At 38.6% G+C, this 24477-nt stretch overlaps 1 protein-coding gene across 1 annotated transcript in view; it reads left to right on the forward strand.

The window, feature by feature from the left end:
* The window catches only part of carmil2 (capping protein regulator and myosin 1 linker 2), a 197408-nt gene that overhangs the window by 37051 nt on the left and 135880 nt on the right, over positions 1–24477 (forward strand). Inside the window, exons 4-6 of the mRNA XM_072547440.1 lie at positions 1857–1916; positions 23175–23296; positions 24152–24249. Of these exons, the coding sequence (XP_072403541.1) occupies positions 1857–1916; positions 23175–23296; positions 24152–24249 (280 nt within the window). The remainder of the gene's footprint in view (positions 1–1856; positions 1917–23174; positions 23297–24151; positions 24250–24477) is intronic.

Below are 24477 nucleotides of genomic sequence, written 5' to 3' on the forward strand. Positions count from 1 at the left end.
AACAATAGCTAAGAGCCAATATTACTAAAATGTAAAGAAAAGTCAGTAGCTGCATTATTAACTCTTCATGAAAGAATTAGATAAAGGTTCTTAGGGCTGATGAGTATGGGGAGAAAGTAATAACAAAATACTGAGTTGGAGGATCAGCCAAAATCACATGGAATGTGGAGCAGGCTGAAAGGGCCAAATAGCACAAATTTTCTATGTTTCTACCTGTGACATGTTGCTTTTCAGAAATATGCGCATTCCAGCATGCATTTCCCTAGGATTGAATGATCTCTTTACTTCATACAATGTATTTAGTTTTAAATGGTCATTGAGCTTGTCGGATACCCCACTTTCCAACTGTACAAAGCTCAAATTTGGAATCTCTTTTAGAATTCTCAATCAGTTGTACTTCAGGTCACATCTTCAGCAAGCAAGTAGCAAAATTAGGGCAGTTTTTTGCTTCTTTGTTTTGGATGTGAGTTCGCTCGCTGAGCTGGAAGGTTTGGTTTCAGACATTTCATCACCATGCTAGGTAACATCATCTGAGCCTCTGGTGAAGCACTGGTGTTATGTCCCACTTTCTATTTATGTGTTTAGGTTTCTTTAGGTTGGTGATGTCATTTCTGGTTCTTTTTATCAAAGGATGGTAGATGGGGTCCACATCAATGTGTTTTGTTGATAGAGTTCTGGTTGGAATGCCATGCTTCTTGGAATTCTCATACGTGTCTCTGTTTGGCTTGTCCTAGGAAGGCTATGCTGTTCCAGTCAAACTGGTGTCCTTCCTCCTCTGTTTGTAAGAACACGAGTGATAGTGGATCATGTCTTTTGGTAGCTAGTTATGTTCATGTATCGTGGTGGCTAGTTTTCTGCCTGTGTGTTCAATGTAGTGTTTATTACTTTTCAAAATTTGTTTCTTTGGTGGAGCGTCGGAGGCTGAGGGGTGACCTTATACAGGTTTACAAAATTATGAGGGGCATGGATAGGATAAACAGACAAAGTCTTTTCCCTGGGGTGGGGGAGTCCAGAACTAGAGGGCATAGGTTTAGGGTGAGAGGGGAAAGATATAAAAGAGACCTAAGGGGCAACTTTTCACACAGAAGGTGGTACATGTATGGAATGAGCTGCCAGAGGATGTGGTGGAGGCTGGGACAATTGCAACATTTAAGAGGCATTTGGATGGGTAAATGAATAGGAAGGGTTTGGAGGGATATAGGCCGGGTTTGGGTTGGGATATCTGGTCAGCATGGACGGGTTGGACTGAAGGGTCTGTTTCCATGCTGTACATCTCTGTGACTCTATCTGTGCACTTGACCTTTCCTGGAAAACTGAGTCATTAAAACTTTATAATTAAAACGGTTCAGCCTTCAGAATGATGAGTTCACTTGGAAGAACTCCTTATCCTGCCCACCCCAAAACTTCACACAGTGAAAATTGACACTCTTCTTTCCTTTGCAGTGCATCCAAAATTATGAAGTAGTTAACTAATTTCAAGGAAATCAGGTCATATATTTTGTTTCTCTGCACTCTTCCTCCTTTTTCTGCATGTATCAATTTCAATTAGGTTGCTATAAGGCAATGCTGTGTTTATAAACAAATTACCTCACTCTTCATTTGTTTAGTTATCTACACACAAAATAAATATGAATCTCGAACAGTATTAGCATGAGTTTGTAGCATTAGTTATAAGCTCCAGATGTTATGGAGGCAGCTGATCTAGGAGCTGGCTAATGTGAGAATGATTCATTACTTTAGAAGCACTTCTTCACGACTGTTTTTAGATTGTATGGATATAATTGACATTCCTTCCTCTTGTTGTGATGTATGTTGCCTACAGTTCTAACAACTCATGCATTTACCTCTGCTCCTAGGTGGAAAGTTCTTTCAATTACTTGGAGATTAACGCAATCAATGCCGTCGACCACACTCAGGTAAAGACATTAATCATAATGTAGAATATTCCTAGGCAAACCTCCTATTAATTCTGACGAAAATAGACTGGAAGCAGAGCCTAGCGGGAAAGACAGTAGAGCAAAAATGGCAGGAGTTTGTGGGTATAATTGAGGACACTGTACAGAGGTTCATCCCCAAGAAAAGAAAGATTATCCAGGGAGGGATTAGACAGCCATGGCTGACAAAGGAAGTCAGGAAATGTATTAAAGAAAAAGAGAGATCCTATAAAGTGGCCAAGAGCACTGGGAAATCAGAATATTGGGAAGGCTACAAAAACAAACAGAGGATAACAAAGAGAGAAATAAGGAGAGGATCAAATATGAAGGTAGGCCAGCCAGTAATATTAGAAATGATAGTAAAAGCTTCTTTCAATACATAAGAAACAAACTACAGGCAAAAGTAGACATTGGGCCACTTCAAACTGATGCTGGAAGCCTAGTGATGGGAGATAAGGAAATAGCTGGAGAACTTAATAAGTACTTTGTGTCTGTCTTCACAGTGGAAGACATGAGTAGTATCTCAACAATTAAAGGGAGTCAGGGGGCTGAGTTGAGTATGGTTGCCATTACAAAAGAGAAAGTGCTAGAAAAGCTAAAAGGTCTTAAAATTGATAAATCTCCTGGCCCCGATGGGCTACATCCTAGAGTTCTGAGGGAAGTGGCTGAGGAAATAGCGGAGGCGTTGGTTGAGATCTGTCAGAAGTCACTGGAGTCAGGGAAAGTCCCGGATGATTGGAAGATTGCTGTTGTAACCCCCTTGTTCAAGAAAGGATCATGACAAAAGATGGAAAATTATAGGCCAATTAGCCTAACCTTGGTTGTTGGTAAAATTCTAGAATCCATCATTAAGGATGAGGTTTCTAAATTCTTGGAAGAGCAGGGTCGGATTAGAACAAGTCAACATGAATTTAGTAAGGGGAGGTCGTGCCTGACAAACCTGTTGGGATTCTTTGAAGAGGTGACAAGTAGGTTAGACCAGGGAAACCCAGTGGATGTGGTCTATCTGGACTTCCAAAAGGCCTTTGATAAGGTGCCACACGGGAGGCTGCTGAGTAAGGTGAGGGCCCATGGTGTTCGAGGTGAGCTACTGGGATGGATTGAGGATTGGCTGTCTGACAAAAGGCAGAGAGTTGGGATAAAAGGTTCTTTTTCGGAATGGCAGCCGGTGACGAGCGGTGTCCCGCAGGGTTCAGTGTTGGGGCCACAGCTGTTCACGTTATATATTAATGATCTGGATGAAGGGACTGGGGGCATTCTAGCGAAGTTTGCCAATGATACGAAGTTAGGTGGACAGGCAGGTAGTACTGAGGAAGTGGGGAGGCTGCAGAAGGATCTAGACAGTTTGGGAGAGTGGTCCAGGAAATGGCTGATGGAATTCAATGTGAGCAAATGCGAGGTCTTGCACTTTGGAAAAAAGAATACAAGCATGGACTACTTTCTAAACGGTGTGAAAATTCATAAAGCCAAAGTACAAAGGGATCTGGGAGTGCTAGTCGAGGATTCTCTAAAGGTAAACATGCAGGTTGAGTCCATGATTAAGAAAGTGAATGCAATGTTGTCATTTATCTCAAGAGGGTTGGAATATAAAAGCACCGTTGTGCTACTGAGACTTTATAAAGCTCTGGTTAGGCCCCATTTGGAGTACTGTGTCCAGTTTTGGTCCCCACACCTCAGGAAAGACATACTGGCACTGGAGCGTGTCCAGTGGAGATTCACACAGATGATCCCTGGAATGGTAGGTCTAATATCCAAGGAACGGCTGAGGATCCTGGGATTGTATTCATTGGAGTTCAGAAGATTAAGGGGAGATCTATTAGAAACTTACAAGATAATACATAGCTTGGAAAGGGTGGATGCTAGGAAATTGTTTCTGTTAGGCAAGGAGACTAGGGCCCGTGGACACAGCCTTAGAATTAGAGGGGGTAAATTCAGAACAGAAATGCGGAGACATTTCTTCAGCCAGAGAGTGGTGGGCCCGTGGAATTCATTGCCACAGAGTGCAGTGGAGGTTGGGACGCTAAATGTCTTCAAGGCAGAAATTGACAAATTCTTGATGTCACAAGGAATTAAGGGCTACAGGGAGAATGCAGGTAAGTGGAGTTGAAATGCCCATCAGCCATGATAGAATGGCAGAGTGGACTCGATGGGCCAAATGGCCTTACTTCCGCTCCTATGTCTTATGGTCTTATGGTAATACTGAATAGCCTCTGAGACATAGCAATGTGTTTGTGCTAAGTAATGAAACTTATGGGAAGAATGAGACTAAAAGACAGAAAGGTGCTAAAATAAGACTGTTTTGTAAGTCCTCAAGATGTGCAATGTGTTTTATGTCAGAGTTACAAAATACCTCTACATGATCCATTTGCTATTTTGTATTTAATCTTTACTTTCATTAGAGTTGCGAAAAATTCTAAGGTGTTTGCTGAATGCTTGGCTAACATGCTTCACTTTTGGTTCACACATTATTGAAGGTAGAAAATATGTTTCATTGCTTATATTTAAAACTGTCAAGGGTGATGCTGTGTTAACATTATATGCTATACGAACCAGCAATACAGTGATCTTCTGGGATTGATTCTCATTTAGAATGTTTTGCTATAAGATATTCTGAGCTTCAAAATTTGTTGCTGTTTCTATCTGCTGAATTTCCCCAATCAATACTTGATGCACTTGATGCACTAAACTCGTGCTGTTTGCAGCGCTAATCATTCTCTTACAGTTTTGGTTTGGGCAGTTTAGATTGTCATTCTTAAAGGAAGAGAATTTGCATTTTACAGCTAGAACTATTGCATTCTGTGACTTGTCAATTGACTTCACTTATGTAATGTGTAAATCTCTTCAAAAATAAAGAAAAAGGTCCTGTAGTCTAGACACTATGACAATATAAGGAAGTTCACACTTTCAGTATTAATGTAAACTGTTCTACCAACAAGTATGATCAGGATATATGTGTGCATTGCAGTACAGTTCTATTCATCTACTGTGGTAGTCACTGCTGCAATTTTCAGATAGCCTGTAAATTATCGGCTGCCGTGTCTATACTAAATAATTATATTGTATGTTTAACATTACAGTACTATTAGATACATCTGGTTGAAAATTAGACAATTATAAGAGCCCCAAGCCCCTTTCTTTTAAGATTACATTCCCTACAGTGTGGAAACAGGCCCTTTGGCCTTTTATTATTGACAACAATGAAGGAGATGCCATCCAAAATATTGCACTTATTGTATCAGTTTTAAATTCCTGAACTTCTTGCAGGGAATAACATAGAGCTGGAAATTATGTCTCTGTATAATCTTACAGTGCACAATGATATACATAATTGTGTTACATCGAAGCTGAATATAATTGACATGAGCTTTATTATTATGATAAACCTGACTGAACTAATGTGGAGTTTGGAAAAGTAACAGGATAACAGGATTAATAGGTAAAATGGATTCTGAATTATGATTCCAGGTGGGCTACTACATTGTAATTGACGACTTAAACCGTTCTCTGACTTGCCCTTTTCCATGTGGTGAAATGACTCCCTTCTAACAGGAAATGACTCCCTTCTAACAGGAAATGACTCCCTTCTACCCAACATCAGAGACAGAACCATAAAGCCATATGTGAAATGGTGATGATGGACACTGATAATTGTTCTAGGGGTTCAAATGGCACTGTTATCCACAAGAACAAATACTTTATGGATGGCACTGGAATTTATCATCTTAAATGATAAAAAAAATCATTATTTTTGTAATATGTGAATTTCTCAATGAAATCATGCTAGCTAAAAGTAGTGCTTAAGTAGCAATCACATACTGTTAGATATTTCTGTAATTTTATGGTCAGAATTTTTAAAGTTCTTTCCTAAGATATGAGCATTGGACAGCAAAATGCTTGCCAGCATTCCTGATTGTCCTTGAGAAGGTTGTGATGGTAAGCCACCTTCTTGAACTTCTGCCATCTATATGGTGTAGTACATCCACTGTGCTGTTTGAAAGGAAGATTCACATTTTTTTGTCTCAGTGGCAGCAAAGGAGCTGATGCACACAGGGATTGAATAAGTTAATTGCTTTATGGTAATATCGTGGAACTACAAAAGAATTAGAAGCTTAGTAATTTTAAGTTTTTTTATTTTCATTGCCTTGAAACAAGTATGAAAATTCCAGTAATGTTTGGAGAATAACCAAATGTAATATTGTCTTAAAATAGATTCTAGAAAGCAGAAAAATTAAGGATGTATATTGTAATTCATCAAATTACGGACTTGGTCAAATATAGAAGACTTCGGTCAAATATACAAGACTTCACTCAAATATCAACGGCACTCAATATGTTTTTACTGAGGATGCAAATAGTATTTACTCCAGACATTTAAAAAATAATGAAGTAAAATAATAAATCAATGCAGGGTTGTACCTATTCTAACTTTTGTGGAATATGGTGAAATAGGTATCAGATAGTACAAGAGTGACATGGAAAGAGCTGGTATTTACATTGCATTGGTGCCCACTATTCACAATTGTATACATCCTGAAAACAGAAAGAGTAACCCCAGTATTTAAGAAGAGATGAAGGGAGATAGTGGAGAACTAAAGACCTGCTTGTAGTTGGCAGTAGGGAAAACGTTAGAATCTATTGTATAGGATGTGTTTTTGGATATTTAAAAATGAATGGCAAATTGAGCCAAGTCAACATGGATTTTATGAAAGGAAAATCATGTTTGACAAACTTTATTGAGAGTTTTTTTTTAGATTGTTACTGGTAGGCACACCAGTGAATGTGATGTATTTAGATTCACTAAAGGTTGGAAGGGACAGCACGGTGGCTCAGTGTTTAACACTGCTGCCTCACAGTAGCAGGGACTTGGGTTCGTATCCAGCCTTGGGTTGACTGTCTATGTGGAGTTTGCACATTCTCCCCATGTCTTTGTGGATTTCTAACCCAGTCCAAAGATGTGCAGGTTAGGTGGATTGGCCATGGTAAATGTGGGTTACTGGGGTAGGGTGAGGGCCTGGGTCTGGGTGAGGTGTTCTTCAGAGGGTTGGTGCAGACGCAGTGGGCTGAATGTCCTCTTTCCACACTGTGATTCAATGATTTTGATAAGGTCCTACCCAGAGGTTAGTAGATGAAATTAGAGTGTGTAGAATGGAAAATATACTCAGTTGAGATTTGTTTAGCAGACACAAAAGTTGAATAACTGAATCATTCTCAGGATGGCAAGCTTCTACCAATTGATTTACTAGGGTCAGTACTGGTCCATAATTGTTCACAATCTATAGAAATGATTTGGATGTGTGGACTAATTGTAATATTTCCAAATTCATTGATGAGACAAACTGGGAAGGAATGTAAATTGGGGAAAATTCAAGGAGATATGAAAGAACTTGGTCAGCTAAGTGAATAAGCTAGAACATGGCAGATAGGATATAATGTGAATAAATGTGAAACTGTTAAGTTGGTAGAATAAATACAGAAAGCCAGAGTATTTTTAAATGGTGTGTGGTTAGGAAGTGCAGGTGTCCAGAGACAATCCGTGTGTCACTAAAAGCTAGAACGTTGGTCAGCAAGTAATTAGGAAGGCGGATGCTTTGTTGCCATTCATTTCAAAGGGATTTGAGGGCTGAGGTAAAGATATTCTTAACAACCTACAACATGTACAATTTGTAAATTAAAAGTCTATAACATAAGACTCCAATGAAATAGTCTAATATTTTTGTCATTAAATCTTTCCAAGAATGTAAGAGGATTGTGGTCAGTGTACACAACTGTCTCCAACACATTGTTCGTCACACAAACATTAAAATGTTGTAAGGTCAGTACCAAACTCAATCATTCTTTTTTGATGATAGAATATTTTCTCTGGTGAGTGTTGAGTTTCTTTGAACTGGCCATTAAATTCCATCGTCATCATCCTGTAGCTGTCCAGCTCCAACTCTTATGTCACTAGCATCGATTGCAGCTTTGAAAGGTTTTAAAAAATTTGATGTAGCTAAAACTGGTGCGGTGGTTAATACTGCTTTTAATTTCTCAAATGCCTTCTGCCATTGTTCTATCCACCGAAGGTTTGTGTTCTTCAGCAAATCTGTTAGCGGTGTCACCAGGCTGCTGAAATTTGGAACAAACTTCCAGTGGAGTTCACTTAGTCCCAAAAATTGAAGCACCCCTTGCTTCGAGGATAGTTGTGGAAATTCCTTGGTGGCCTTAGTCTTCACGATCCTTGGAGTCAAACTTCCATGACGGATGTTATGTCCCAAGAACGTCACCTCTGCCTTCGAGAATTCTGTTTTCTTTAAGTTTGTTGCCAGTTTTGCTTCTTGTAATCATTCGAAGAATTCTGTCAACTGTACCATGTGATCTTTCCATGACTTGCTAAAGATTGTTACATCATTCAGATAAACTGAACAATTTCTTAATCCAGTCACAACTCTGTTCACAAGTCTTTGGAATATGGCTGGTGCATTCTTCATTCCAAAGGGCATCACTTTGAATTGATATAGCCCATTTGGGGTTACAAATGCAGAAAGAGTTTCTGCTTCTCTCATAAAGGTAGCTGCCAATAACCACGCAGTAGGTCCAACTTCATGATATAAGTGGCTTGACCAACTTTTCCCATATAGTCCTCCAATCTTGGTATTGGATAGGAGTCTGATTTTGTTATGGCATTGACCTTCCGATAGTCCACACAAAATCGTTGAGTCCCGTCAGGTCTGGGGGCTACATAATTGGTGAATTCCACTCACACTGATTCGGTTTGATGATATCTTTGTTGAGCATCACATATATTTCCTTCTAGACCAGTATTGCTTTCAGAGAATTAAATCTGTAGGGGTTAGCGAGTGTGAGAAGATTTGTAGCTCAGGTTGAGTTTCTGGGTGTAAGTTTGCTTGCTGAGCTCAAAGGTTTGTTTTTGGACATTTCATCACCATACTAGGTAATGTCATTAGTGAGCCTCTGGTGAAGCTCTGGTGGTATGGCCTGCTTTTTTATTTATGTGTTTAGATTTCCTTGGGTTGGTGATGTCATTTCCTGTGGTGATGCCATTTCCTATTCTTTTTCTCAGGGGGGTGGTAAATGGGATCCAAGTCAATGTGTTTGTTGATAAAGTTCAGGTGGTGTCCTTCCTCATTTTTAAGGTGTCCTTCCTCATCTACACTAGTGAGAGTGGGTCACTTAAACAGCAGCTAATGAACTTGGAAGACCCTATACAGACAACAAGCAAAATTAATGTCATTTACAAAATACCTTGCAAGAACTGTAACAAACAGTACATTGGACAAACAGGCAGAAAACTAGTCGCCAGGATACATGAACATCAACTGCCACAAAAAGACATGACCAACTCTCACGAGTATCTTTACAGACAGATGAGGAAGGACACCACTTCAACTGAGACAACACATCCATCCTAGGACAAGTCAATCAGAGATACACACGAGAATTCCTTGAAGCATGGCACTCCAACTGGAACTCTATCAACAAACATGTTGACTTGGATTCCATTTACCACCCCCTGAGAAAAAGAACAGGAAATGACATCACCAATCCAAGGAAATGTAAACACTTTAATAAAAAGTGGGCCATACCACCAGTGCTTCACTGGAGGCTCACTGATGATGTTACCTAGTATGGTGATGAAATGTCCGACAACAAACCTTCCAGCTCAGCAAGAAAACTTACATTCTGTCTGTAGGGGTGTTGTTTTATTGGAACAACATTTCCTATTTCCACCTCATGCATAATAGTATTAGTCCTCCCCATTTTATTCCTGCATGCGTCCTCATACTGCTGCAAAAAGCCTTTCAACTCGGTTCTTTGCACCTGAGACAGGTAGCTCACTAATCTATCTCACTCTTCATTATTTAACATATTTTGAGGTACATTAAATTCCAAGACATCTGGATTTGATTCCTCATTCTAAGAGGCAGTAATTAACACCTGTTTCTCCAGTCCCCTGTCTTTACTATAGTGAAGTGTCAACATATTCACGTGACATACCTGCTGGGTTTTGTTTTCTATCTGGCATCTTTACCAGATAGTTTACCTGATTTAACTCTTTCTCAATTTTGTAGAGACCACTAAACTTGGCTTTGAAGGGATCTCCTACTATTGGTGACATTGCCAATATGTCATCCCATGGGAAAATGTCCGAATTTTAGAGTTTTTATCTGCCATTTTATGCTCTGCCCTCTTCAGGTGCTGTTTAGCTTACTCATATACCTGATTTAGTCCAAGTGTGAGATCTCCCAACTTTGGTCCAGTCAATTTCTCCTTAATTAATTTCAAAGGCCTTCTCACTTCATGTCTGAATACTAACTCAAAGGAAGTAAACTGAGAAGATTTGTTTGGGGCATCTCTAATGGCAAACAATACAAATGCGATATCTTTATCCCAATCACCCAGGTAATCTTGACAGTACACTCTTAACATGGTCTTCAGGGTCTGATGCCACTTTTCCAAAGCTCCCTGGGATTCAAGATGGTACACACATGATTTAAAGTGCTTTTTGCCTAAGCTATCCATGACTTCCTTGAACAGCCTAACAGTAAAATTAGACTCTTGGTCTGACTGAATCTCTCTGGGTAGCCCATACCATGTAAAGAAAGCTACTAACTCCTCCACCTCCATAACAAAGTTGCCTCTGGAAGTCTGGTAGACGCATCCATTATGGTTAGCAAGTACTGGTTCCCACTTTTAATTTTAGGCAGGGGACCTACACAATCATAAACCGCAAGGGTTTTTTGAATGTGAGAATTGGCAGCAAATGTGCTGGTTTTATTATAGACTTTGGCTTACCTATCATTTGACATGTACAACATGTACGACAAAATTTAACCACATCCAATAGAAGTGCTTTTGTACTTTAGCCTGAGTCTTCCTCGCAATTAGGTGACCTCCTGCTGGTAATTCATGTGCTATCCATAATATTTCCTATCTGTATGCTATTAGCAACACAATTTGGTACACTTCCGCCCATTTCTCCTACATTAACCTACATTGGTCTCCATTTTTGTCTTAGAATTCTATCTTTAAGATGATAACCCTCAGGAATACAATCTGATTCCTTTTCTGAGTACGCATCAAAAGTATATCTTTTATTGTCTCATCATTCTCTTGTAAAGCCATTAGCTTTTCAGGACAAAACACTTCTGCCTGACCCTCGACCTGTTTAGGTTTTTCCTATATCATTACGTCAAACAGGGTATCAGCTAACTGAACTTTAAGTCCTTTGTCTTCCTCTTCTGGTTTTTGCTTCTTGCTGTGACTTATGACAGTGGGATCTTGTTACTACACAGTCTGGAAAAATTCCAGGGTACTTTTCTTTTAACTCAGTTCCCAAGGTCTTCCTATGGCTACTCCACAACCACGGGTATCACTCCCAGCTTGGATTCTGTTAAATTGTTCCCAAGGACAAACTATATTCCTGGAACTGGCACTCTGTCAATTGCTTCCACTATTACTTCCCCAGTCTTGATTTGGCTCTCTAACCTGATCTTACTCAGGGGAATGCTAAATTTCTGTCCATTGATTCCACAAATTACTACTCTCTCGTGTAAAATGTCAGAAAGAGTGCAAATATGTTCATCTCCTACTATTAGAGACTGATTAGCTCCTATATCTCTCAAAATTGTAAAATCTTTCCCTTCTCCCCCTGTTCTTCCTGAGTAAACTTTACCCACAGAGGTGAAGTCTTGATCGAGATCAGGCAATAGTTCCATACCCAGCCCCTGCCTAGGCTGTGCAGTCTTCTGTAGCTCATTGACTTTCCTTGGGGTTTTCTTTACTACTTTCACTAATCCTTAGTCTCTTTTACCACATCTTTTCCCACAGTGCCTTTCTTCAATGACCAGCACTCTGATCTTACGTGTCCCACTTTCTGGCAGTGAAAACACCTTTTCCCAGTGCCCTTCATGAACCATTGGCACTATAATTTTGTGCCCCACTCCATTACAGTGAAAACACTTGAGGCCTTTCTCCTCCTTTCCACCTTATTGATCTATTTTCATCTGTGATAAACTATTATCAGTGTGGTCTATTCATCTTTTTGTAGTGAAGGATCTCCCTTTCTCCCAATTTCTATCCCTCACAGGATGAAATTTCTGCTGGAAGCTAAATTTCACTTTATGCACCAATGCATATTCATCTGCTATCTCTGCCACTCTTCTCACTTCTTGAACTTTCTGTTCATCCACATGAATTCTTATTATCTCTGGAAGTGAGGTTTTAAACTCCTCCAGCAGAATAATCTCTTTTAGAGTCTCGTAGGTCTTATCTATTTTTCAGGCCCACACCCATCTATCAAATTTACTGTTTAATGTTTTCAAACTCAACTTGAGTCTGACCTGGTTCCTTCTTTATGTTTCTGAACAGTTGTCTATACACTTCTGGTACCAATTCGTAAGCACTGAAAATTGCCTTTTTGACATCTACATAATCTCTTGACCTCTCATCTGACAGAACTGCAAATACCTCACTAGCTATGCCTACCAGCTTAGTCTGAACTAGCATTACCCACAAGTTCTCTGGTCACTCCATCTGCCTAGCCAATATTTCAAATGAAATAAAGCAGGTTTCGACGTCTTTCTCATGAAAATGTGGCAACATTTTAACTATTTGTATACATCAATACTTTATCTCTTCATCTCCATCTTGTTAACTTGACTTTCCTGACTAATTCACAACTTCTGAAGTTCAAATTCTCTCCCTTTTTCCTCAGCTAAGAATCTTCTCTCCCTTTCTTTTTCCCCTCCCTCTCTCTCTCTCTTTCTTCTAAAATAGCTCTTCTTTCACTTCCTTTATCTTCTAACTCCATTTATCCCAATTGCAATTGAAGTTTTTCTAATTCTACTGCACTTGTCTGTTTCTGTGATACACCTAAGTGCTTGACCAACTCCATTACAATTTCAGCTTTTCTTTTGTCCCTGGTTAAACCCAATTCTATAACCCTATTTGCTAATTCTAAAACTATGTCCTTCCTCTGTCTTTCTAAAATCTCTTGGCAAATTTGGGAAGCATCTTCAAACCCCAGAACCTCATTCGCAATCTTAAGAGCCATTTCCCTCACTTTTAACCAACCACAAGTAACCGAAATTAAACAGATTTCCTCACCTACATTTTATTTAAAGATCTAGGACACTAATCGGCACGTGTTTAAATCTGCTGGGACCTTTTGTACCCCAAATCTGTCCAAATTCCTGACTGGATCTGACTAAACCTGTACAAATCTATCTAAATCTTGGACCTGAGCCCCCAAACCGTAAGTACACAGAGGTACACATCCCTCTGTTAATTAAATCAAACACCTAGAAAAGCTCACCTCACCTTGTAATCTGTTAAAGGATGATTTACAGAGAACTCCCAAATTCCACTATATTAAAAAAATCAATTTTAAAATATGTACTCTAAAAGTGAGCCTTAAACAACTATTCACAACTCTAAGCCCCCCCCCCTTTCTCTTAACTGCTTATTACCTGCTTCCAACTCTGTAACAATATGCTGTTTCAATAAAATTACATCAAATTAATTTCAAAACCACACAGCCACTGTTGTCTTCTGTGACTTCGGTCTTCCAGCTGTTGAATTCCCTGGGTCATCGTCTTGATTTTTACTACAAAAATGTTTCATCTCTTTGCTAGAGAATGTTTCCTAATTTCTTGGAGAGCAATATACTAGATCTCCAGGCATTTCTGTTTTGATGGCAGTTGCTCTCTCTCTGACCAATTTTCAAAATGTCTACATTTTATACCCCTCTCAAAATCAGATTGACTCATTGTTTCGATGTTGTCAAAACAATAAGTTCAAACTCGTTTGGGTTTTAGTATCCTGGGCATAATTTAAACTGGTTAAATTTGAATTGTTGTCAAAATAGCAACCAAAACTCGGGTATCCATTTCACAGCTAAGTGTTACATATTTTCAATTTTCCAGTACACTCTGGGGCTGCCATTTATTCATAAACTCTCAGTTCAGAACAGTATTCACTCTCTCTTAAAGGTACAGTACATGCATTTAACTTCATAACACTGGGATAGCAGAATTGTCTTTTGAAGAGACATTGAAATACTTGATCTGTATTCTTTAGAGGTTTGAAGAATGAGAGATGAGCTCCTTGAAACTTATAAGGCTTTTTACAGAGCATGACAGGATGGATGGACATAGGATGTTCGCCTCACTGGTGACTCTGGGACCAGGGAGCATGATCTCAGAATAAGGGGTCGACCATTTAGGATTGAGATGAGAAATTTCTTCTCTCAACAGGTGGTAAATCATTGAGTTCTGCACCCCAGAGGGCTGTTGAAGTTCTGTCATTAATCATCAGAAGACTATTGATTTCTGTCTTTAATGATGTTAAGGGATATGACATAGTGTGGGAAAGTGGCATTGAGGTAGAAGATCAGCCATGATCTAACTGAGTGGTGGAGCAAATTTAATGAGCTGAATGGCCTACTTCTGTTCCTGTGTTCCTATTTGATAATTTGACCCTTTTGGACTGTTGGAAGATCTAAAGGAAAATACCATAATGCTTGGCCATTGAATTGCAAATTTCCAGCTCACTATGATATGAAATAAACACATGATAGCAGGAGCATATTGAAATGGCAGTAAGTGTTTTTTTGTAGTTTTAACCACACACGCAACATAGAGTCGTAGAATCATAGAGTCATAGAGATGTACAGCATGGAAACAGACCCTTCGGTCCAACCTGTCCATGCCGACCAGATATCCCAACCCAATCTAGTCCCACCTGCCAGCACCTGGCCTATATCCCTCCAAATCCTTCCTATTAATATACCCATCCAAATGCCTCTTAAATGTTGCAATTGTACCAGACTCCACTACATCCTCTGGCAGCTCATTCCATACACGTGCCATCCTCTGTGTGAAAAAGTTGTCCCTTAGGTCCTTTTTATATCTTTCCCCTCTCACCCTAAACCTTTGCCCTCTAGTTCTGGACTCCCCCACCCCAGGGAAAAGACTTTGTCTGTTTATCCTATCCATGCCCCTCATAATTTTGTAAACCTCTATAAGGTCACCCCTCAGCCTCCGACGGTCCAGGGAAAACAGCCCCAGCTTGTTCAACCTCTCCTTATTGCTCAAATCCTCCAACCCTGGCAACATTCTTGTAAGTCTTTTCTGAACCCTTTCAAGTTTCACAACGTCTTTCTGATAGGAAGGAGAAGAGAATTGTACGCAATATTCCAACAGTGGCCTCACCAATGTCCTGTATAGCCGCAACATGACCTCCCAACTCCTGTACTCAATACTCTGACCAATAAAGGAAAGCATACCAAATGCCGCCTTCACTATCCTATCTACCTGTGGCTCCACTTTCAAGGAGCTATGAACCTGCACTCCAAGGTCTCTTTGTTCAGCAACACTCCCTAGGACCTTACCATTAAGTGTATAAGTCCTGCTAAGATTTTCTTTCCCACAATGCAGCACCTCACATTTATCTGAATTAAACTCCATCTGCCATTTCTCAGTCCATTGGCCCATCTGGTCCAGATCCTGTTGTACTCTGAGGTAACCCTCTTCGCTGTCCAGTACACCTCCAATTTTGGTGTCATCTGCTAACTTAACAGAAAATTTTTGAAATAAAACATTTTTTTCTGCCTTGCATAATTTTATACTTTTCCTTTCAGTTTTCCCATGATGCTGTTGGTGCGTTGATGTGCAACTTAAGGGTTTTCTTGAACTTCTAATCCCATCCTTACGTGACTATTGTTTCTGTGGGAACCTTAGCATTGTAAGCCAGCTAAGCACCTGCAGATACCATCACAGCTGAATAAAATCCTATTCCTACTTGGTATCCATGCCTGTGAAGTTGCTTGAAATGTTGTTGGATAGCAATCAAAAACAACAGCTGTGGTTGGTTCTTCCCATCCCAAATGTATTGAGATCAATAGAATTTGCCCTGCTGTTCCCTTGGCTGAGATCAACAGAATCACAACAAACAGGTATAGATATTATAACAACCAAGTTGTCACTGCATCCAAAACGTTAACTCTGATTTCTTTCCATTGATGTTGCCAGACCTGCTGAGTTTTTCCAGCAATTTCTGTTTTTATTTCTGATTTACAGCATCTGCAGTTCTTTCATATTTTTAAATAGATATTTCAACTTTCCTGGTCATTTCAAAATATGCAAGTTTCAGTAAAATGAAAATATTTTCATAAAAATAAATTCAAATGATTTACTTTGTGACTTGCTTTCCCTGGGTCCAATAATCTCCAATTTTTATTTTATTTGATATTTTGCTATTTAATTCATTTATTCCAACTTCTATTTTGATTTGAAAGAAACTAAGTCCTAAACAATTCCCAAAATCCGTTTCCTATGCCCAATTCAAAATTGATATCAGACTAACTAATGACATTGTTATAAACACAATGTGGTAAAATTTCAAGAATGTGTCAAAACAGAAAGAGCAACCAATGAAGGTCTTTGTTCAATGTGATTTATGTTTTGTGGTGTTGCTATTATTTCTAGCTATTAAAATAATTATAGTGTCTTTGATGAATTCTGCTAAGAATATGTAAAAACTCCACACCCAGCTACTCATCAGTTTGATCAGCTCAGCCCATTTGTAGGCTGTGAATTCTGTCCAATTCCAACTCTTTATAATGCATTATCTAGTTCAAAACAAATCAGAGTATTGGAATAGTTAACATTCTCTGAACTGCTTCAACACACTTCATCATCAAGCCTCAAATGTTCACTTTTGAATTAGCTACAAACTTGCTGAGCAGGGTGGCATGGTTGCTCAGTGGTTAGTACTGCTGTCTCACAGTGCCAGGGACCTGGGTTCGATTCCCACCCCTGACACATTGTCTGTGTGGAGTTTGCACATTCTTCTCGCGTATGCTGGGTTTCCGCTGGCTGCTCCAGTTTCCTCCCACAATCCAAAGATGTGCAGGTCAGATGAATTGCCTGTGCTAAATTGTCCAGAATGTTAGGTGCATTAGTCAGGGGTAAATGTAGGGAAATGGGCCTGGGTGGGTTACTCTTTGGATGGTCGGTGTGGATTTGTTGGGCGAAATGGCCTGTTTCCACACTGTAGGGAATCTATTCTAATCTAATCAAGAAGTCAGTGATTAACACTTAAGTTAAGGAATGAGTGGTAGGAGCTATAGTGGACTAATGGATGAACATAGTCAACATGGAATGCCTGTAGGTGTATGTGTTTGAGACTGGAAGGAGATATTAGTGGAGCATACCAGGAATTAGTCATGTGACCCTTCTTATTTTTAATGGTATCAGGAATTGATAATTATGGCACAAGATTGCAAGAAGTACTGGATGCTACATTGTAACCCAAATTTTCTAAGTCTTGGTCTATACCACAATATGCAGCCAATTTTACAACATATATGACTTGGACGCACCCTTAATGGTATAGGCAACAGTTAATGTCTCCAAACTATGGGACCTTTTGGGGTCATATTTTGGGGTCAGCAATTGAGATCAACAGTGAATCACAATCTTGACTTAACATACATGCTCCAATCAGTGGTTTAACTGCATGTTCAGGCTGAATATACATTGGCACCATGGAGAAAGGCAGAGTAAGTTTGTAGCTGATTCAAAAATGAGCAGTTGAGGCTTGATGATGAAGTGTGCTGAAGCAGTTCAGAGAATGTTAGCTATTCCAATACATGGAATAGGTAGGTTGTCTTACAGGGAAAGGTTAGACAGGCTAGGATTGTGTTGGCTGGAGTTTAGAAGAAAAAAGAGCAACTTCTTTGACATTTAAGATCCTGACATATCTTGACAGAATAAAAAAAGCATTTCATCTTTTCAGAGAATCTTGAACCATGAGTCAATGTTCAAAACCAAGAGGTGAAATGAAACCAGAGCTTCTGAATCTATAGATAGTTTAATGTACAAAAGGAACCTTTTTGGCTAACATGTTTTTGGGGGTGATTGCTCAAGAAATCTAAAAATAATCTAATTTCTTTATTTTATCTGCATGACTCTAATCTTGTGTTTTGTGTCCATCAATCAATTATCTATTGACATTCTCATAGCTGTCAATTTTTTGTAACAAGCTCTGGTGGCATATCTTATTAGACCTGTTTTCTGAAAATCTCCATATATTACATATGCTACCACTCCTTCATCCAACAAATAAAAACCTTTTCTTCAAAATATACTTAAATTCCTCAAACATGATTTGCTTTCAACAAATTTGTATTGGTTCCCCTTGGTTAATCTATATATTCAGAACAATTTAGATTTTAAAGTTTAAAAGATATAGGTGGATATAGGTAAGATGATACAAACAGGTGGGGGAGGTATGAGTTGGCTCCCCTCTGTTCAACTTCCTCAGTTGGTCACAAAAAAGATGTTATGTTTTGTTTGTATGAGGCTATACTTCTCCCCAGTTTAAATCTATATAGCGGCAAGGTGGTTCAGTAGTTAGCACTGCTGCTTCACAGTGCCAGGGGTCAAGGTTCAATTCCACCTTCAGGTGATTGTCTGTCTGGAGTCATAGAGTTATGAGTTTGTACATTCTGCCTCTGTCTGCAAGGGTTTCCTCCCACAATCTAAAGATTTAAAACTGCTTCTTTACAGCCTTTGTTCAGTTGTTTGGGCCCACATGTATGAACAAACAAAAATATGAATGTGAGACCTCTTGATTTTAAACAGTGATTCCTAGTTCAGGATCCTCCCTTAAGATGAATGCCCTTTTCACCTTGTCAAGATTTATCAAGATCTTAAATGTCAAAACATTTGCTCTTTTCTTTTCCAAACTCCAGCCAATACAAGCCTAGCCTGTCCAACCATTCCATATAAGACAATCCATGTATCCTATGTTTTGGACTAGTAAATCTTCTTTGAACGGCTTTCAATACACTTATGCCCTTCCTTAAATATGGAGACTGATACTGTATACAATACCCAAGTTGCGATCTCACCAATGCCCTGCATAAGTGAGGGATTACCTTTATATTCAATTCCCTTTGCATGGTCGCATTCTATTAGTTTTCCCAATTATTTGCTGTACCTCATACTAAACCATTGAAGTTAATGCATTGGAGAGTTCAGATCATTCTGCATCTCAGAACTCTGTGATTTCTCATCACGTATGCTTTTTTAAAAATTCCTTCTACTGAAATGGACAATTTCACATCTTTCCACAGTTAAGTCCATTTGCCAAGTATTTTCCCACGCCGATAATCTAATTGTATGTCACATACAGGTACAAAGTTGAAAAAGAATAGTGTCTATTACAAATAACAATTTAAAAAAATACAATTTTGGTTACTTTTGAGGTGTATGGCTTTTACTTGAGGTTAATTTTAATTAGCGGATTTCTTGGAAGTGTCCAGTTACAGTGAATCTGTAGTTATTAAAAATTCTTAGTTCCTTTATGATTTTTCTCTGCAGCTGTTTCGGTGGGGATCAGGTGTCAACTTCTTCAAACAGAGAAAATGGAGACAGCAGCTTCTCTTCACTTGTCTGCCAAAAAGCTCTCCTATAGCTCCCTCGAAATATTGGTTCTAGTGTATATTTCCAAAAGGTTCTTTGGTGGTTATGTCCATGACAGCTAGTCCATCAATGTGTACTTTGCATTTGTTGATGTCTTCCTGAGACTGTGATAGCTGGCTGGATTATATGAAATCTCACTTTTCACAGTCCTCTGAGGCTGATTTATTTGTTTACTCACCTCCACCTTTGGAAATGGCTAATTTTTAAGCAATTTTCCATGTCTTAGTCCATGTCTTAGTGACAATTCCAACCATATGAGACCTTAGAAAATCATACCTTCAGTAAATAAAGGGGTATAAACTCTTGACAAAGTATAAAATAATTACTTTGAAATTGTGTTAAATTAAGATATTAATGCAGATTGGGAGAAGGTTTATAAATGGTTACATTTAAGAAACTGCTGCAGAATTATTTAGTTGCAATAAAATGTAAAGTATATTTAAATAATATTTAAACAGTTGCTATTCATACAAGTCAATGGTCCAGCCTCATTTCAAGTATTGTATCATTGGAAAGTTATGGCTACATTATGCAAAAATATGAAAATGATAAATGATACACAGATTTTATTCTCCTAATATTTAAAGAGAGAGTGGATTTCTGGTCCCAGGGTCTCGCACATGCAGCATTAATTGATTTTAGTTTGCTTAATGTTTGCCTCAACAACACTAAGAGAGCAGTCCAGTCAGAGAGACTAGGAAATACCAAGTTCAAGCCTGGTCTGTGTAGAGATTGCCATAATTGACCTCAGTACTTATACTTCAACGAAGGAAGACAGAGCCTGGGATTCTGCTACTGATTGTTATCTGCCAGCCCTCTGCAGGAAAGAGCAGATTTAAAACAATAAGAAATAGTAAGAGGAGTAGGGCATTTGGCTCCTCGATCCTGCTCTGTCATAAATTAGGATCATGGCTGATCTGGCATTCCTCATATACACTTTCCTGTGTCTTCCCAACTGATCAGGAATTTATCTTATCTATCTCAGTACACAAAGACTCTGTCCCGCAGCTCTCTGTGGCAAGGAGTTCTAAGGATACTCAACCATCTGAGAGAAGAATCTTCATCTTAAATTAAATTAAATTAAATTAAATTAGTGCCAGTTTATTCTCAGACTATGTCCTGTGGTCTGAGATGCTCCCATAAGGGGGAACAACCTCTTAGCCTTTACTTTGCCAAACCACTTAAGAATCCTATATCTTCCAATGAGATGATCCCTCATTCTTCTAAGCTCCAGTGAGTAGAGTACCAACCTGTTAAGTTTTGGTTATGAGATAACCCTCCATATGTGACCATGCATTGTGGGTTGGGCCTGGTTCTGATCTCACATTTAACTCAGAATGGAACAGGGTGATGTACTCAAAAATGCATAGATGTTGTAGCTATGCAGATAGGAATCAGCTAGTTCAGACTGTATAACCTTTAATATCCCTTAAAGGGTAAAAGGTTCTGCAGAGAATTTTCTTTTAAATTACCAGATAAGTGGGCTCTTTCAGGTGAAAAACAATAAAGTGCTGTACTGTTCAAGATTTGTGGTTTATAATTATAGGGTACAAATAAATTGTGAAACAGAAAGTTCAAGATGACATTCATTGAGCAGAATAACACTTATGTTGCAGTAAAACCCCTAAAATGGTAATATATGCCTGTTGGTGTCAATCTGAAATGTAGCAGGAAATAATTTGCACGTCAAAAGATTTTATCATTTACGTGATGGAAAATAGACCTATTATCTCAGGCAGATATGTGTCACACTGCTTTGCATAACCAGTATTTCTAGTTAAAATTCCCTCTCTCTTTATATTGTAACTCTCTTCTTGAATACAGTGCAGACAATTTATTCTGCAATAATTTCAATCTAGATTGATTACTTGTAAAAATGTTTCCTAATTGGGATTGCAAACGTGAAATTTCATTTGTGGTGTGGTGATAATAGTGCTGTATATTGTAGGATTGTTTTCTAACATTTTGCTTCATTGTCTGCTGGAGTGCATATTCTGGCATGCAGCCCATTATATTCCAATATGTGCAGGTACAAACATTAATTAAATTAACACTTCAGTCTGTTTGGGATATGGATGATTTATTGTTAATCAATCTTATTTATTTTCTCCTTTATGGGAGTATTTTGTATCCTAATTCCCCTAATCAATTTTAAGATGTTGGAGTCTTTTTTTCTTTAAACTCCCCTTTTTTTAAAACCAATTTACTCTTCTATCCTGAACATGTTGACCCCCATGCTAGTGTTTGGTCCATTGTACCCAGCCAGTGTCCAGTAGATTGTTCAGGTGGCCACACTGCTCATGTGAGATTGGATGGTGACTATTAATGTCAATAATATTTGAACCTTGACAGTACCTAAGCCAGTCATAGTCCTGTTCTCCCCAGATGTGTCCACACGTGCAGACTTTCCAGTAGGGATAACAGGATACCATTCAATTTTGGGAAGTACTGACCTTTTTTACTGTTTTATTTGTGAAAGTGCATTGAGATACCTACTTCCACACAGACAAGATTGGTTAACTCAAAGCAGACTGACACTTGAGGGCCAGGCTGCTTCTATCCTATTTTGCTCAGTTTCTTAAGTATCGTCTAAGGTGAAGTAGCAGCTAATTAACATTTTAGATTTGAGCATAGGAAAGGAATATAAATTGGACAATAACAACATCTGCACAAAACAGTATGAAAACTATTTTTAACATGTATATTTACCTGCTGGATATTTAGGAATTTGCTTTATTTTTTTCAAAAGCAAAAGGCTGACATTATTTCTGCTACATCTGAAATTACAGATTTATAATCGATGCCTTATTGTGGCTACTGTGCTACAGATGAAGGTTGCTCATTTAATAGTTCAGTGAGTTATTAATTTCTTTAGCCAGGGCAGCAGTTAGACTATGATAAATAGGGTCTTTGGCTGGGAAAAGTTAATCAATGCATAATTCCTGAGTGCTCTCCAGCAAACCATCCAGAAATACCCATCAGCATTGGGTGAGTAAGGAGTGGGCTAATATCTAATAGAGATTTACATTGAAATAACAGCATAGAATCTCTACAATGCGGAAAGAGGCCATTCAGCCATCACGACTGCAGTAAGCCTCCAAAAGCATCCCACCCAGACCCAGCTCCCCCACCCTATCCCTGAACCCTGTATTTACCATGACAACCCCACCTAACCTGGACACAACAGGAAAATTTAGCATTGCCAATACACCTAACCTACACATCTTTGGGCTATGGGTGTAAACCTATGCAGACATGGGGAGAACATGCAAACTCCACCCAATCACCCAAGGCTGGTATTGAACCTGGGTCTCCAGTGATGTGAAGCAGCAGCGCTGACCACAGAGCAACTATCAAAAAGGATTGTCAAAGATCACTCGGGAATGACGGTTACTTGTACCAGGAAACCAGTGACAGTGGTTCATGGAAAGGAAAGTCGGTGTCTTCAGAAGTGGGAGGAAAATTAGGAAAAGATCAGTGAAAGGAATGACGGATTGTACTTTACTCACGCAACAGTGTATGGGACGATGAAATTTTAGAGTTGCCATTTCAGGTGACAAAATATTACAGCACCTAATCAAGGATATAGTAGATGGGTAATTTCTACATATATCTAAAATGTGCAGCTCTGTTAATCCAAATTTATCATTTATGTTTTGTCCTGTAATGGAATCCTTTTTTCAAAGTAAAAGGGAGCTGGTAAATCAGTTAGTAATTAAATTGGAATTGAATGAACTATCTTTTACCACAGGTTGTCATAGAAACTGAGAAAATTTCGTACCAATTGAAACTCATGTCCCTTGAAGATTTGGAGCAGGTGGTTAGTCATGTCACTGCGTCACTCAAAAAAATATTTCCAGATTCATCACCTGGGTAAGTCACCTCCAAGTGGAAGTTTTGTTTTTGTGTCTCTTGCACTGTTTTGTGTTTTACAGTTTGAATGTGTACTCAAATAGACATATCTGCTTATAAACCTTACTAATAATACTTAGAGTGATGATTGGGCTTGATGGAACCTCTAACTTTGGCAGCACTGTTATGATGTTAATGAAGGCAGTGCAGCTGATGCAGGAGCAGCAAAGAGCCACGTGAATGAATTGAAGGCAACTGCTGCTCTGACAACAAAGCAGTCACAATATGAGACAACTTCTGCTGTATACAGATGTTGTTGATTCTACCTAGAACAGCAACATTTTCAAATTGCTTCTACAAGAAGACATGTTCCAACTTTCTACCACTTTCCTGCAGTCTAATTTTTCAACACTTTCTTTTGAACACTGAAAGTAATAATAGGGAATATACAGATGAATGCAGCTGACTTTCTTCTGAACTCCCTTGGTCACTATCTAAGCAGGTGTCAGCGGAATTGGGGGAAGATTTGAGGTTGCTTCATTTTCAACTTTGCCCGAATATGTTAAATGCTATTGTGCTGTTTCTGCTCAATGATGCCAATAAAAATCTAGCCTGAAGATTGGTCACGTGACTGAAACTATTGAAAGTTTTCAATTCAATTGATTAAAAGGTTGTGCTTTAAAAAATGAAATGACTTTTTAACTTTGCTTAACCCTTGATTAAATTAAAGCATTCTAATCATCTGCTATTCTAGGTATAATGTGACTATTTGATAAAGGCACAAGAGTTAATTACTTTAAATCACCATTGATGAGATTAAATGTTGATATAAAGTGTGACAATGAATTCCTTAATTTTAAAAATTAATTTTCTTAGGAAACTACTTAAGAAGAATTCCCCTGAGTTACAAGAGAGAATTAAAAAAATCACTTTAGCACTGGAAGAACAGACTGATTGCAATCAGGGACCATGTGGTATGTAAATGAACGAATCCTCTGCTTAGCCAATAGTTTATCCATATCTTAGGCCCAACAAATTGTTTATGGTTAGGATATATGAATTTAAAAGAAGGAAAGAATCTAATGGAGGGACCAGCAGTAACAGTACAGTGTTTGAAACTGTCCTGAAAATTTAAGGAGTCTAACGAAAATCAATTTGTATTTTAAAAGAAGTATCCTTTCCTTTTATTTATTTGTGTTTAA

Source organism: Chiloscyllium punctatum, chromosome 26, assembly GCF_047496795.1.
Source record: "Chiloscyllium punctatum isolate Juve2018m chromosome 26, sChiPun1.3, whole genome shotgun sequence".
In the NCBI taxonomy this organism is placed as follows: Eukaryota; Metazoa; Chordata; class Chondrichthyes; order Orectolobiformes; family Hemiscylliidae; genus Chiloscyllium; species Chiloscyllium punctatum.